Source organism: Tasmannia lanceolata, unplaced genomic scaffold (assembly GCF_043159265.1).
Source record: "Tasmannia lanceolata isolate RefF3 unplaced genomic scaffold, GAP_Taslan_0.1 ptg000016l, whole genome shotgun sequence".
Lineage (NCBI taxonomy): Eukaryota > Viridiplantae > Streptophyta > Magnoliopsida > Canellales > Winteraceae > Tasmannia > Tasmannia lanceolata.
In genome coordinates this window covers 236,779-253,782 of record NW_027518693.1, presented here as the reverse complement: position 1 = coordinate 253,782, position 17,004 = coordinate 236,779, and the positions used below count along the sequence as shown (strand labels likewise).

The window sequence follows — 17,004 nt, the reverse complement described above, 5'->3', positions numbered from 1 at the left end:
AATTCTAATATCTCCGATTAATTGCATACATAGGTTGTTTAAGTACAATTATATGACCAAAGGACCATAGAGGTAGCTGACTTTTTACTCGATTTGCAGTGAGAGAGTCATTCACAGTGATGGGTACCACATGTGTAAAGAAGACTTGCTTATACTAACCGATCGTAGAGGGTGGATATCATCTCCGGTAAGATGTTATATGGTTCAGTTAGTAACGTAAAGCGTGAATAATGCGTTGGTACACATATCTTCTTAGAATTCCTTCTCGTTGACCTATGGTCTGTTATGTAGATTGTTAATGTATATACGGATTACTTGAACTTGCGGGACGAATGTTGGCGAACAAAAAAAAAGGGATCATGCATTTGCCTTGCTACCCATCTACCTGTGAGATTAAATTAACTTATAAGTAGTGATTTTTGTTTCCCAAGCTGCGGGCAATTCTAACATTTCTTGTTTTGGTTGCAGCAAGTTATTCTTGACGAAAGATGTGAACGTCCCGATGCATGTTCCAGATTCGTAACTCGTGTAGAGAACACCCCTCTTCAAGAGATACGAAAAGTACTCATTCCAATTAACATTGATATGGTTCATTGGGTACTTCTCGTGTTGGATATGGGGCATCGTACCTTCCTTCTTTACGATTCTCTTTACAGTCACACAGATTGTAGGAAGGTGCAACCCCTTGTGAGTACTACTCTTGATTCGTATGGCAATTAGTAATTAATTTTTTCTTACTACTGCCCTAACGTACGGAATTCTTGATTTGTAGGTCGATTACTTTGTTAAATGGTTCAGAATGGTCAAAGACATTGATATAAGTGCATTCCCCATTGATGTAGTGGTCGATCGGCCCCTACAAGGTAACATGTATGTTACGTGCAATTACTTCAGTTTACGATACCTCCGTAAACGATTAATTCTTCTTCTCGGTTTTGCTTGATGTTTTGCAGCCACGACTGTGGGCTGTTCGTTTTGAAAGAGATGGAATACATTACCCGTGACGCTAGCCTCGATTTCACCCAGAAAGATATTACAGCTATGCGAGCTTCCCTACTTTCGGAAATGTTGAATGGGGTCTATGGGAAAGTATCCCTATAAGTTGTTCACATTCTTACCTGGGAGTCATTGTTGTTGGTTGTACATGCATTAGAGTTCAATTGCTTCGCGGGTGATCCGATACTTGCTCTCCTCGTTCCTGAAGTAGGTGGCGGAAATCAACCTGCTAGGGTGAGTGGATATTTTGCACACAATTGGGAAACACCAAAATGTTCTACTTATTCATTATGATAATTGTGGTTGTTTGCAGGTAAGGCTTCTTCCAAATCCGGGCTCTCTTCAGCGTTTCTGGCAACTTGAAGAAGTCGTGGATGAGGAATGGCTTCAACATCTGGTCCTTGAATAGCAACCTTCTGGATGAGGATTGATCTATATGGTCTGCAAGTCTCCCTTGGGCAAATCTTTTCAATGATCAGAAATCCACCCCTTCATCTCCAAGCTATTCTGCCCCTACCAAACGCAAAGAAATCACTTCGAGCTTTGTTTTTTTGTTTTGGGCTGTTTTTGCAGGTTCTGTCCTGTGTTTGGATGTTGTTGTTTGGGCTTCTTGCCTCTTTTTGTTCCCCCCTTTTATGTAAGGAGGTTGTTTTCTTCCTTCATGTATATCTTTGGTTTCCATAAATATATCTGGTCGGGGTCCTGCCTAACCCCAGCTTACTCATAAAACATATTTTAAAAAACAACAAACACAAAAAAGCTTCTGAGTGACCAGGATCGGGAAAAAGCTCTTTGTACTGGGGTAAAGATGAAAAATGTAGTGGGGACCGGTAAACTGACATGTTCCACAATTCCACTCTTTTCTCCATCCGACACAAAAGATATGTGCTTTAAACATCAAGTTCTTAACATTACGAGTTCATCACCCAAATGATCATCATTAATATATAATCTGAATGATCTTGCGCCACAAATGATGTATACATGTGATCAAGCCCATTGAATTGGTAGATCCTCGTGTAGTAACGTACATGAACCCGGTCCGGAACCATATATGCTGTTGTACTGGACTCCTTCGGACTACCGATTGAACTTCGGAAATCCGCGTCGGATTCCGAACCAATTTCCGGACTTCCGACGGGAGTCAGTAGGTTGGCAACTCTACTGGACATCATTCGGAAGTCCGGAAGTTGGTTCGGAATTCCGAGTCGGAAATCCGAACCAACGTCCGGACTTCCGAATGATGTCCAGTAGAGTTGCCAACCTACTGGACTCCCGTCGGAAGTCCGGAACTTCATTCGGAATTCCGACGCGGATTTCCGAAGTTCAATCGGACTTCCGAATGATGCCCAGTAGAGATGCAAAGTCTACTGGACTTCCGTCGGACATCCGAGTACTGCTTCGGAAATCCGCGTCGGAACTCCGAACCAACGTCCGGACTTCCGAATGATGTCCAGTAGAGTTGCCAAACTACTGGACTCCCGTCGGAAGTCCGGAAATTGGTTCGGAATTCCGACGCGGATTTCCGAAGTTCAATCGGTAGTCCGAAGGGCTCGGAATGCCTAAACAACACTCGGATTTCCGAATGATGCCCAGTAGAGATGCAAAGTCTACTGGACTTCCGTCGGACATCCGAGTACTGCTTCGGAAATCCGCGTCGGAACTCCGAACCAACGGCCGGACTTCCGAATTATGTCCAGTAGAGTTGCCAACCTACTGGACTTCCGTCGGAAGTCCGGAAGTGGTTCGGACTTCCGACGCGGATATCCAAAGTTCAATCGGTGGTCCGAAGGACTCGGAATGCCGAAGCAACACTCGGACTTCCGAATGAAGCCCAGTAGAGATGCAAAGTCTACTGGACTTCCGTCGGAAATCCGAGTACTGGTTCGGAAATCCGCGTCGGAACTCCGAACCAAAGTCCGGACTTCCGAAATATGTCCAGTAGAGTTGCCAACCTACTGGGCTTCCGTCGGAAGTCCGGAAATTGGTTCGGAATTCCGAATGATGCCCATTAGAGATGCAAAGTCTACTGGACTTCCGTCGGACGGCCAGTAGACTTTGCAACTCTACTGTTCGTCCGGACGGGAAAGAAGTGATATTGCGCTTCCGCTCTCGTCATTGGGAAGTCCAACGCTAGGTTCAGACTTTCGAGTAATCGTATGTACACTTTGTTCGTCCACAGATGGAAGGATTACCTCCATTCGATGGACCTGATTATTTGAGCACACCCAATATATGTGATGTCGTATCAAATGAACGATTTAGATGATCCAAACAATGTGGGCCGACTGACTTTTCGGTAGTGAGTAAAAACCAATGATATTGCCAACACCAATGATACATTAATGATAAGTTTTACAACAGTCACGGTCAGCTGTACAACCAATGTAATACTATAAGTCTATAATAACGTTTAATTTATACAAATTCTGTGTGAGTAAATATTTATGTGCAGTATGAAGAGTCCCAAAATCAATGCCACTTTGTACAAACAAACCAACAACTCCATCCCTAAGCAAAGAAAGGAGGTGCGAATGAGACACCGGACCTACAAGAAAAACATGCAACAATCAATAAAATGATGGGTTTGATAGAGAAATCATATCAAGTGAGTCATAATGGAACATACGTATTTTCTGTAGGTGCGGATGGACCGATGGGCGTCATATTTAACTGAAGATTTACAAGGGGGGGATTTTTGCACGTTCTTTTGTTGTGTCCAGGTTCCCCACATGATTTGCAGTTGTGATGTTGTCCAAATTGTAGCCCTCTTTCCATTCGTACTTTTTTGGGTCGTCCAGGCTGTCTTCTTACTCGTGGTGGCAACACTACTTCTAAAACATGGGATGGCTCCGGCCATTGTGTGCGATCTAAAGTAGGGTGAATCACGTCGTCATATGTAGTCCGATAAGTTGAAGCCAAAAACCAATCCTGACAGTACCTATATTTGTCCAGCTTGTTGACTCCCATGGCTGCTATGGCATGCCCACACGGCAATCCCATAATTTGGAACAGACCACACGTACACGTTCTCTGCTCTAAGTCCACACGATCCGTATTAGTTGACGATATAACTTCATATTCATTCCAACTACACGGCCGGGGTGTGAACTTACTGCCATACAGACATGATCTGGCTAACCATTTTTCTGCATTATGGGTCAAATGCATTTTCCATTCAGAAGCAGCCTTGCGGCGAAGGTGGAAGTACTCTTGTACTTTCCATCTAGTGTGATCGACTAGAGCCGCGATGGGTAACTCCCGTGCGCCCTTTAATACGTTGTTGAAGGACTCCGCTGCATTAGTTGTCAACATATTCCACCTAGACCCTTTAAAGTATACATTAGCCCACTTTTCTTTAGGAATCTCAGATATCCATTTCTCTGCTTTTGCATTCTTCTCTTTAATACATTCCATCGTCTCCTTATATTCTCTCTCCCTTAAAGCATATGCGGCTCTCGAAAATAGTTTACAAAGTATTTGACTCTTAAAGGTCTTCAGAAAATTGGCATTGAGGTGACGAATACAGTAGCTATGGTATGATCCCGGCAATGCTTCGTCTATAGCTCTAGGCAAACCCTTCATCCTATCAGAGGAAATAGTGAATTCGTTGTTGTTTTTTTCGGCTGGTATCACCCTTTGGCGGAGTAAACGAAGAAACCATAGCCAGCTCTCATACATCTCATTCTCAACCACTGCATATGCTAACGGAAATAATCCACCGTCACCATCTACTGCAGTGGCAGCTAATAAAATTCCTTTATACTTGCCTCGCAAATGTGTCCCATCAATTAGTATCAGTGGTCTAATTGTTCGACTGAATGCGCGAATGCTAGGGCCGAATGACCAAAATAAACGAGCAAATGTATTATCTCCACCGGTCCATAGCTGACGACTTCGATATACACACATAATGGTGCCAGAATTGCATCTCTCCATCTCTTCAGCATATGCAGGAAGGATGCGGTAAGACGCTTCGGCATTTCCACACATTTTTTCGTGTATAATGACCTTCGCATTGAAAGCCTTCACATAGCTTATGGTTATACCCCACTTATCCTTGATGTATGCTCTTATCAGAGTAGGCCTCACGTCTCCTGGGCAGGGAAATAACCCAAGACAGGTGTCTGCTGCCCAAGCTGCTGTGACAAGGGGATGGTCATTACCCCTCATAGTACCTGAGCATGTATGCTCTGGCACAAACCGTTTTACCATAACATGATCCAAACAAATTCTCCCACTGATTCTGAAGGGGCAACTTTTATCCTTGCATCTAACAGCATATTTTGTAGGCTTTGAATCTACTGGGACGAATACAAACTTCCGTTCAATTGCGTACTCTTTCACTTTGTTCTTAAATACTTTCAAATTCGGGAAGATTCCCCCCACCTTCATCTCCTCAAGTCCTATACGTCCCTCATTTAATTCATCTACAACCATCTCATCTACTTCCAACAGCTCCCTTCTATATGTATTACACAACGGGTCGCCCACAACGTTCTGTAGACCAACGAGGGGGCGTACAGCTTCGCACTCATCTTCCTTACCAAAGTCACCTTCGCGCACACTGTCCTCAACGAAGTCATCATCACCAAATGAATCATCACCCTTTATACTATTACCATCCTCGCATTCAATGCCATTACTAACATGCATATCACTATGGAAATCCCTGCTGAACTCTGCATCGTGCCTGCACAGTAGGGACTACGTTAGAATGAATATTGTATGAGAGAAACATAGAACTGGCGAAGTAAATGTAATTAGTAATTACAAGATTACATGGCAGTGCTCATATGTTACCATGTATTTTCGTCTGCCACATTAAAAATAGGGTCCTCATAGTCTTCGTTCAAGTCCACGGAATATCTGTTCGGATTCCGAGGAATATTGGTATCTTCTCGGTTTCTGCCCAATATTTGTATGTTCTTCGGAGCACCAACGTCATTTCGATTAGGTGTTGCTGACGCTGCACGGATGGATTTATTTATGAGGTTCAATGGCGGTTCAAGAGGACGAGAAGAAGGTTCACAAATATTTCCATATAAAATAGGATATTCATAATGTTGAATTCGATCCCTCATATTCCTGAGCAATGACAAATTTCACATCACCTAATAGTGTAATGGAATGAGAGTTGAAAGAATGAAAATTTCCACCTTACTGAATATTTTACCTCCGGATGGGGATCGGTGAAGAACTAATTCCTCCTACTCTGTACTCTTTGGTTATGTACAGGCTCATACAATTGAAGAGGCTATTCTCAAAAAGCATCATCACCATAGCTACGTCATCGTCATTTCGAATGTCGTACAACACGATTTGATATGGATCCACGACATATCGACATTGTATAGATTGTGAGATACCGGTTGCTGTGGTATGGATTTTTTGGTGAACTAGAGACTCAAATTCTGCAAATTTTATATTCCGATTCACAATTAAAGACATCTTCGTCCCGCCAATATACTCAAATGATACTTTATCCTTCAAGTACCCATCAACGTGTAACATAAAAGAAGCCATTCTTTCCACCATTTTCGCAAACCCTAGTAGGATAAGAACCAATATTAAACCCCCATAAAATTAGAATACAAAGTAATATATGAACAACCATTTACAATGATACAACCACAATTGGAACAATAAGTTACACTCATGGAAGCACACTTTAATTCCTTCGAACCACAGCGGGTCCACAATTTATACCTCGGAACAACATTTTATACCCTGGGAACCATTACGGATTCACATTCTATACCTCCGAACCACTACGGAACCACATATTATACCCCACAACCAATATGGAACCACATTTTCTACCCTGGAACCTCTATGGAACCACATTTTATACCACGTAACCACAACGGGATCACATTTTCTACTCCGCAACCACTCCGGAACCACATTTTCTACCCCAGAACCACTAGGGAAGTACATTTTATACCCTCGAACCACTAGGGAACCACATTTTCAACCCTCGAACCACTTCGGGACCACATTTTATACGCTAGAACCACTACGGAACGACATTTCATACGCTAGAACCACTAGGGAACCACATTTCATACCCCAGAACCACTACGGAACCACATTTTATATCTCGGAACCACTACGGAACCACATTTTATACCATGGAACACTACGGAACCACATTTTATACCACGTAACCAGTACGGAACCACATTTTATATCTCGGAACTACTACGGAACCACATTTTCTACCCCGGAACCACTACGGAACCACTACGGAACCACATTTTATACCTCGGAACCACTACGGAACCACATTTTCTACCCCACAGCCAGTACGGAACCACATTTTCTACCCTGGAACCTCTAGGGAACCACATTTTATACCCCCGGAACCACTACGGAACCACATTTTATACCGCACAACCACTATGGAACCACATTTTCTACCCCGGAACCTCTAGGGAACCACATTTTATACCCCCGGAACCACTACGGAACCACATTTTATACCCCACAACCACTATGGAACCACATTTTATACCAAGTCACCTCTACGGAACCACATTTTATACCTCCGAACCACTTTGGAACCACATTTTCTACCCCGGAAGCACTAGGGAACCACATTTTCTAGCCCACAACCACTATGGAACCACATTTTATACGACGTAACTACTACGGAACCACATTTTATACCTCCGAACCACTAGGGAACCACATTTTCAACCCTCGAACCACTTCGGGACCACATTTTATACGCTAGAACCACTAGGGAACCACATTTCATATCTCGGAACCACTATGGAACCACATTTTCTACCCCGGAACCTCTACGGAACCACATTTTATACCATGGAACCACTACGGAACCACATTTTATACCCCACAACCACAATGGAACCACATTTTATACCACGTAACCAGTACGGAACCACATTTTATATCTCGGAACCACTACGGAACCACATTTTATACCTCGGAACCACATTTTATAACCACTTATCCACTAGGGAACCACATTTTATACCACACTACCACTATGGAACCACATTTTATACCTCGGAACCACATTTTCTACCCCAGAACCTCTAGGGAACCACATTTTATACCCCCGGAACCACTACGGAACCATATTTTATACCCCACAACCACTACGGAACCACATTTTCTACCCCGGAACCTCTAGGGAACCACATTTTATACCCCACTACCACTATGGAACCACATTTTATACCTCGGAACCACATTTTCTACCCCAGAACCTCTAGGGAACCACATTTTATACCCCCGGAACCACTACGGAACCATATTTTATACCCCACAACCACTACGGAACCACATTTTCTACCCCGGAACCTCTAGGGAACCACATTTTCTACCCCGGAACCTCTAGGGAACCACATTTTATACCCCCGGAACCACTACGGAACCACATTTTATACCCCACAACCACTATGGAACCACATTTTATACCAAGTCACCTCTACGGAACCACATTTTATACCTCCGAACCACTTTGGAACCACATTTTCTACCCAGGAAGCACTAGGGAACCACATTTTCTAGCCCACAACCACTATGGAACCACATTTTATACGACGTAACTACTACGGAACCACATTTTATACCTCCGAACCACTAGGGAACCACATTTTCAACCCTCGAACCACTTCGGGACCACATTTTATACGCTAGAACCACTAGGGAACCACATTTCATATCTCGGAACCACTATGGAACCACATTTTCTACCCCGGAACCTCTACGGAACCACATTTTATACCATGGAACCACTACGGAACCACATTTTATACCCCACAACCACAATGGAACCACATTTTATACCACGTAACCAGTACGGAACCACATTTTATATCTCGGAACCACTACGGAACCACATTTTATACCTCGGAACCACATTTTATAACCACTTATCCACTACGGAACCACATTTTATACCCCACTACCACTATGGAACCACATTTTATACCTCGGAACCACATTTTCTACCCCAGAACCTCTAGGGAACCACATTTTATACCCCCGGAACCACTACGGAACCATATTTTATACCCCACAACCACTACGGAACCACATTTTCTACCCCGGAACCTCTAGGGAACCACATTTTATACCCCACAACCACTATGGAACCACATTTTATTCCAAGTAACCTCTACGGAACCACATTTTATACCTCGGAACCACTTTCGAACCACATTTTCTACCCCGGAAGCACTAGGGAACCACATTTTCTACCCCACAACTAGTACGGAACCACATTTTATACGACATAACTACTACGGAACCACATTTTATACGACATAACTACTACGGAACCACATTTTATACCTCCGAACCACTAAGGAACCACATTTTCAACCTCGGAACCACTAGAGAACCACACTTCATAGCCCGGAACCACTACGGAACCACATTTTCTTCCACGGAACCAGCAGGGAACCACATTTATTACCCCGGGACCACTCGGGAACCACATTTCATACCCCGGAACCACTAGGGAACCGCATTTTATACCCCGGGACCACTACGAAACCACATTTTATACCTTGTAACCACTACGGAACGACATTTTATATCCTCAAACCACTAGGGAACCACATTTTGAACCCTGGAACCACTTCGGGACCACATTTTATACGCTGGAACCACTAGGGAACCACATTTCATACCCCAGAACCACTAGGGAACCACATTTTCTACCCCACAACCAGTACGGAACCACATTTTATACCTCCGAACCAGTAGGGAACCACATTTTCTACCCCGGAACCACTACGGAACCACATTTATTACCCCGGGACCACTCGGGAACCACATTTCATACCTCGGAACCACTAGGGAACCACATTTTCTACCTCCGAAGAAATACCGAACCACATTTTCTACCCCGGAACCACATTTTATACCCGGTAACCACTACGGAACCACATTTTCTACCCCGGAACCACTACGGAACCACATGTTATACTCCAGAACCATTATGGAACCACATTTTATACCTCGTAACCACTAGGGAACGACATTTTATACCCTGGAACCACTAGGGAACCACATTTTCAACCCTTGAACAACTTCGGGACCACATTTTATATGCTGGAACCACTAGGGAACCACATTTCATACCCCAGAACCAGAAGGGAACCACATTTTTTACCCTTGAACCTAGTACGAAACCAAATTTTATAACTCGGAACCACTTGGGAACCACATTTTATACGCCGGAACCAGTACGGAGCGACATTTTCTACCCCAAAACCAGTACGAACCAAATTGGGTAGAAACAAGTAATGGTCTTTCTCCAACAGAGAAAATGGTGGTTCTGACTTTCTTTTAAAACGCAAGAAAAGAATGAAAACAACTATACAACCTACAACAACTTCGGTAATTTCTCTGTTTTTTTCAACACAAAACAATTGGGCTTTTCTACTCCGGAACCCCTTTCGAACCACATTTTATACCCCGTTTCCACTACATTCTAACATGTAACCAAACATGATTGTATGCTCCCTTCTATCTATCATTCCTCCTAATGAGAACTCGGTACAGGTGAAAAGAGTCTAATTGTACGAGTTTATGAACTGACATTGCCAACCTTTTACTAATTTAGGCCACCCAAAAGGAAAAAAAAGTTGATTGATTTTGTAGTGAAAAAACATGGCCAAAGTAAAACCTAGTCGAGTCGTTCAAGTTAACGATTAACTTGGGGCACTATTCAACCAATTACCAAACGGTCCAAACTCACATCATGACTGGGTTAGCATTCATAAACAGCTAAATATAAGAACCGATAGGCTTTTTTGGGCAATACTAAATCCAATGAAACATGCTAGTAATTAAAAGGTCCAAATGCTCATTGACTCGATGACTCGGCCAGTGAGTTGTTCACTCTTCAATAGCGCTTATAGATTCCAAAAACAGAATGTCACAGTGAGCAGGGATAGCTGACAACCACCAAGCACCAACTTATGCACATGTATGATTTTCTCATTTATTTACCTTACAAAGTAGTCAAATACAGGAAGGAGGGGGGTGCCCTGCATAAAACAACGGGGTCCAAACATAATCTCCTTTGAAAAGATTCGCTTCCATTTACTACCCAATTCATTCGTCTTCTCCGAAGCAGGAAAAAAGGGAAAAGGCAAAGTTTTCAATGGCTCTCGCAGCTCCTGTCTTCTCGCCTCCAATTCCCGCCAAATGAACCACAAATTCCCTCTTCTTTCCCTCCATTTTATCCTCAACTCTTACTGAAAAACAAAGATCTATAAATAACAAAGACTATCCTTTATATTTCCAACAGGGAATAAGAAAAACAAACATACATATTACAAACTGGCATATCGAATGTCTCACAAGACAGCAACATTATTCTATCAATGTCATCCAGTGAGTCAATGGATTACCTGGCTAAGGCAGCCCTCTGTTCGTGAAAGTCAAATGTATAGATATGGCCAACAGGAGCAACAGCCCTTGCAAGAGAGGTTGTTAGAGAACCACTTCCAGTGCCCGACTCAAGAACCAGACAGCCAGGGATAACTTCCAAGTATGAAATCACAAAGCTAAAATCCGCAATATATAAAATCTGGGTCCTATGGCTTAGAACCAGAGTCCACAACTAGGAGTAGGAGGAAACATATAAACAAATCCCCCCTTATTGCTCAGCACCTTGGATCCAAAAGGCCTCCCAACCCAATCAGAATGCCTAAAGACACCAAATCAATTCTGGAGCTCTGAACCTTCACATACTTTGATGGCCTTCATGATGTCATGCCTCTCATACACGAGAACCAGGTCCCCATTGCATATGCAGCGCTCGAAAGAGTTCCTCTTTGTTGGGTCAATGGGCAACATCCTCAAAATCTTATACAAAAGATCACACAGCTTCAACTACTTTTCACTGCCATATGTGAAATTTTGTATGTTGAGCCTAATAGAACAATAAGAAAATAACCACGCATAAATAATCATAAAAAATGGAATTATGGGGAAAATATTATTGGATCTAAAATTCAAGCCGGTGATAGTGATCCATAATCGTTTCCTTCAATCAACCTATTATTTTCCTTCTTTTTTTTGAATATTAAATAACATGACCTTTCCTATGCATTTACTAATATGAAAGAAGAGTTTTTCTAAGTTTAAAGGTTAAAGAGGAAAGATCGATTGAGCAGCAACCTCATTAAGTTACAATGGTGTGCATATGTAGTGCATATCGAGCTCTAGTGTAGATCATTTCATACCACCCATCGGCCAGAGTACGTCTCTGATCCTCCAAGGCCCCAAAATCACATATAATGGAAAATTCAAACTATTTGATTAAATGCATTTGAGTTGTTGAATATGGATCAAAACTTATCAAATTTCTATTACTGTTCATTCGTAGGCAATTGATTGGATGGTTAAGATCATCCAATCAGGCACAAGAAGATGATGAACATACTCCATGGACCTCTTTGGCTGCCACCAAAATTAGTTCTTATTTGTAAATGGGACAATAAATACTTTTTGGAAGGCAATAACTATATTGTTTCTAAAACTATAATAACTGTTATTTGCAAAAAAATCAGATTAAAGTCCAAACTCCCTGTTCAATTAATATGTATAATTCCATATTCAATAAGCACTATGAACAGAAATTCGAAAACAATGCTACGAGAAGCTGCAGAACAGACCCACCTCTTCATCTTTCCTTCCAATACTATCTAAATGAATGGTAAGGCATTCTATATCTCTTCTTCCCCTATTCTTAGTATAACAACTGTATGGATGATATGATCTTTGATCCTGATCTGATCCTGATCATCCAATTGTGGATCCCACCTCATTCACAATACTTAATATGACGAAAGCATCCCCACATTTGCTAACACAATAGATGGATGGATTTCTCTAACAAATTACAATAAACACCTTCAAGGAATGACGGTAACAACCAAACAAATTGGCACACATGACTTCAGCACACAACTATCAAGTATATCAGCATTGATATGATGGGATCTATACGTGATAAGGGTAACTGTTGAATCATTCCATTCTTTGATGCTCTACCGAATCAAAGAGACCTGGATCATATACTCAAGCACACAACTATCAATTATATTAGTACTAACTATGAAACATCTAATAAAATCACTGGTAAAGCTATCAAACGAAGGAATATCATAATTCTTTTGGGCCAATAAGACATGACAGTTATTTCCTCCTCTAAATCCTGAAACACAGAAAAAAGAATTTTTTAAAAAGAAAAGGCTTAGTTTCAAAAAAATAAAGAAAAAGAAAAGAGATTAAAATCTCTTCCACCAATGAACTCAAGACCCCACTCTCATAATGCAGTCCAATGATAGCTAAAGAAAAACATGAATTTGTGACAAATACATGAAAACCTATAAACCCTATATCAAAATATTTTCTTTCTAACAATTAATGGTTCCAGCCCATTAAAACCCAAAATTCTCTAAATCCATACAAATGAAACCCCTTGCAAAGCATTTCAAAGGCTTCAAAACTACATACTCATGCAAATTCCTCTCACAAACTACCAAAGAGGTACTTAAAAGAGCTTCAAATACCAACAAACTTAGTTCCTGGTATGTGAGATCCAACCCATGACGAAACAAACCCCAAATTAACTAAACCGTAGATGAAAATGTTTAAAAATTACCTTGGAATAGTGCACGAAACAGATTTCCGGCAAGAAGGGAAGCTTTCTATGTGAGATCCAACCCATGACGAAAAAAACCCCAAATTAACAAAACCCTAGATGAAAATGTTGAAAAATTACCTTCGAATAGTGCACGAAACAGATTTCCGCCATGAGAGGAAGCTTTCCGGCGAGTACCTCGTGCGTCACCGACATTCACGCCGACGTACGACGGTGACAAAGGTCGTCTCTCCACCGGCAGTGACAACTCTCGTCGGAGAAGACAAACGTAAAAAAAACAAAGTGTCAAATGTTAAAAACGAAAGTAAGAAAAAACAGTGTAAATGGTAAAAACCAAATATAAGGGTATATTTGTCTTCATGCAAATCTTCTCTCACCTCACACCCTTTTTTTATAATTTACAAATTGCTACCCTTTTTTCAGAATTTCGAATAAACATTGCATTTTTTTCATCATTTGCCCTTATAATAACAATGCTTTATTTTGATGCACAACTATAATTCCACTTGTAAAGGAAGAAAGTTTTTAACAGGAATTCAACCGGGACTCCGTTTGATTGCATGAAAAATATGGAAAATCCAAGTAAAAGACATAGAACTGTTTGGTTGCCATCTACTATTCACATGATGGTAATTGTTGGTTGTTATTTTTCCAAACGAAAGCTCTCTTTTCCAAATAAAGAAAAGGAAAGTAACTAGAATCTGTTCCCTCCACCCCCCTTCTATTTCAATATTGTGTACATCCAAACAGACCCGAATCTAGCTCAACGAGAAATAAGCACGGGTAAAGTATAAGTAAGAAGAGGTATTTTTGCTCCATGCCTAATTGTGAGACCAATAATAGATGAATAATAGTGATATGGAGAGTTTTTATATGGTGGGTGAAAATCACAACACTCTGCCCCTTGATTTTTTATCTTAGTGGTAGTCAAAAAAGGAGCTTTGACCAGAATAAAAAAATTAAGGGCAAAGTTTTGACACTCTGCCCTTGTGATTTTCACGGTCGGCCACCATATAAAAACTCTGATATGGAAACCATATTGGAAATCTAGGTATGGAACCAGCAATATAGCCTCGTAACACGCTTACAACTACTTCCCTATCTTAGGCCCTATTTGGATTGTAGGAAAAAACTTTAAAATTTTTTATCTCCACAATTTCAGGGAAATGGTATAATTATGGCTTATTTAGAGGGATATCAATATAACTGGAGGTCCAATTAAATAAAACTTAAATTGAAGTGGTTCAAGTTACTTTCTTTTCATTCGTAATCAAACACTGGAAAAGTAACTTTTCCAGAAATGTCCTCCAATAGTTTCTTTTTTTATTTGCTTTTAATTAAAATGACAAAACTAATCCTCTTTATGCCATGTGGCATGTGGGGATTTGTTCAGTTTTGTTCTTAGTTAGGCAGCCCGTTTCCCCTATACATTACATTTGCCCTTAATAAGTAAAAATTGAATAGAATAGTTACCGTTATCATTTTTTGTGTGTAAAAAGCTGTAGGAACTTTTAGAAATATTTTTCCTTGTCAAATTTTTTTCATGACATTCCTTCAACCAAATCTGGGCCTTAGTGGGATGCAAGTATTAATTTTAAAATCCACCGATCATTGATTGGATGATTAGGAATTCAAAGATTGTAAGAATTTGGTGCTGTGGTTTTTTTTGGTGGACCCCATCTTATGGTGTTGGACCATGTTTCTATCCTAAATGTCGAATACGCAAAGGGAAATGATATATTTGCTCCCTTTTCTTCTCCGGGCCACTCCCTTTATTCTATTTATGATTACAGTTTTTACACTAAAAGGGCTGAACCGGGGAACAAAAGGGAGCAAATATATCATTTCCCTCTACTTATTAGTGGGACATGACAAGTGTCTAATCAAGGGCACTGAAGATCAGTTGATCCAATGATAGGACGGTTAAGATCTCATCTTTGGATGATGATTTTGTACCATGGGGCCATCCATGGTACGAGGTCGAATTTCAAATTCCATGATTTGGGTTTTCCATTCCAAACATATAATCTGGGTTGCATAGGACCTATTAACAAGGACCTTGGTGCCTGTTTGTTTGTAGTATAGTCGTACAGACTGTCCTCGATCAGGTATATTCCAAGATAACTAGTTGCACGGGAACAAAAAACGGAAACAAAAACGAAAAACAAATAAAAACATAAGAATCAACCAAAAATTCCATCTTCTCACACATGGAAGAAGTCATGTCCAAGTCCTAAACTCTGAATTTTCAATTCTAGAATAGAAGTTCGACGTGAAATCTGAATAGCATGTCTAATGAAAGGGCATATAGGTAGGCTTGATTAAAAAAACAGAAGAAAAGATCTAGGTAACATTCATGAACATAGATCAGAAGACCATATGATAATACTGAAGTTGGGTGTTTGAAAATAATTTGAGAATATAAGTTTTTAAATTTTCAATTTCATATATGATAAAATAACATTTAGACACCTCACTTGGCCTTGTATTCCCCGTGAACAAACTTCCTCTTCTCATTATTTGTCTAATTTTAGCAACCTACTCCTTGTGATGCATAATAACCCCTGTCACGTAACATCCAAGTGCACAAAACATCTCCAAATAAACACAACGTTGTAACTTCAATTTTAGAACCTGGGCTCTAATTCCATTATTTCTGAACATGAATCAGTTGAGCCAAGTGCTAATATCAGATTGTAACCCAAACGGGTCATAATTTATTTCTGAACAACATGAATCAGTTGAGCCAAGTGCCCCACGAAGAAGATATTGGTGTTGCAATTCTGTAGATTAATTTGCTAAAATAGGTATGAGAGATGTTAAATTCATATGCAATAGATAATAGCCAAGCATCCTCTTCGGACAATGTAGTTAAGAGATATGCCACAAAAAGGGTAAAATATCGAAGATGGAAGACAGAAGGACCTGCAACAAATGAGAAGAAAGGATTTGAGCCTGAAAAATAGAAGAGAATGAGATGTCTTAAAACCATCAACAATAAAAAGCTAATAGCATCACCCAATCGCCATAGCATCATCAGGTTCTTCCAGCCGCCGTGCCCAAGGGATCCACCATACCAAACCGAGTGACGTCACCACTTGAGAAGATGAAACATGATGTCACGAGCAAATCTAGAGGACAAAAGGAGGCACAAAAAGATGCCTTCTTTATCTCACTTGATCGATGGGCTATCATTTCTTATATCTGGAAATAATATGAGATTTAATATGTTTCTTCCCTATGCAAGTAAAATTGCTTTTAGTGGGCTTTTATAGAGGGAGAGATATAATATGAGATTTAATAGCTTTTAAATGGAGATTTAATAGGTTTCTTCCGTATGCAAGTAA

General features: G+C 40.7%; 2 protein-coding genes across 2 annotated transcripts in view; both read left to right on the top strand.

Annotated features, from left to right (window-relative positions):
- Positions 1-17,004, top strand: part of LOC143848835 (putative disease resistance protein At4g27220) — a 73,561-nt gene that overhangs the window by 20,800 nt on the left and 35,757 nt on the right. The window lies entirely within an intron of this gene.
- LOC143847810 (uncharacterized) lies at positions 46-1,243 on the top strand. The gene is made up of 5 exons (XM_077356583.1): positions 46-187; positions 292-387; positions 469-687; positions 773-863; positions 954-1,243. The coding sequence occupies exons 1-5, from the start codon at positions 131-133 to the stop codon at positions 977-979; spliced, it is 489 nt and encodes a 162-aa protein (XP_077212698.1). The 5' UTR covers positions 46-130; the 3' UTR covers positions 980-1,243.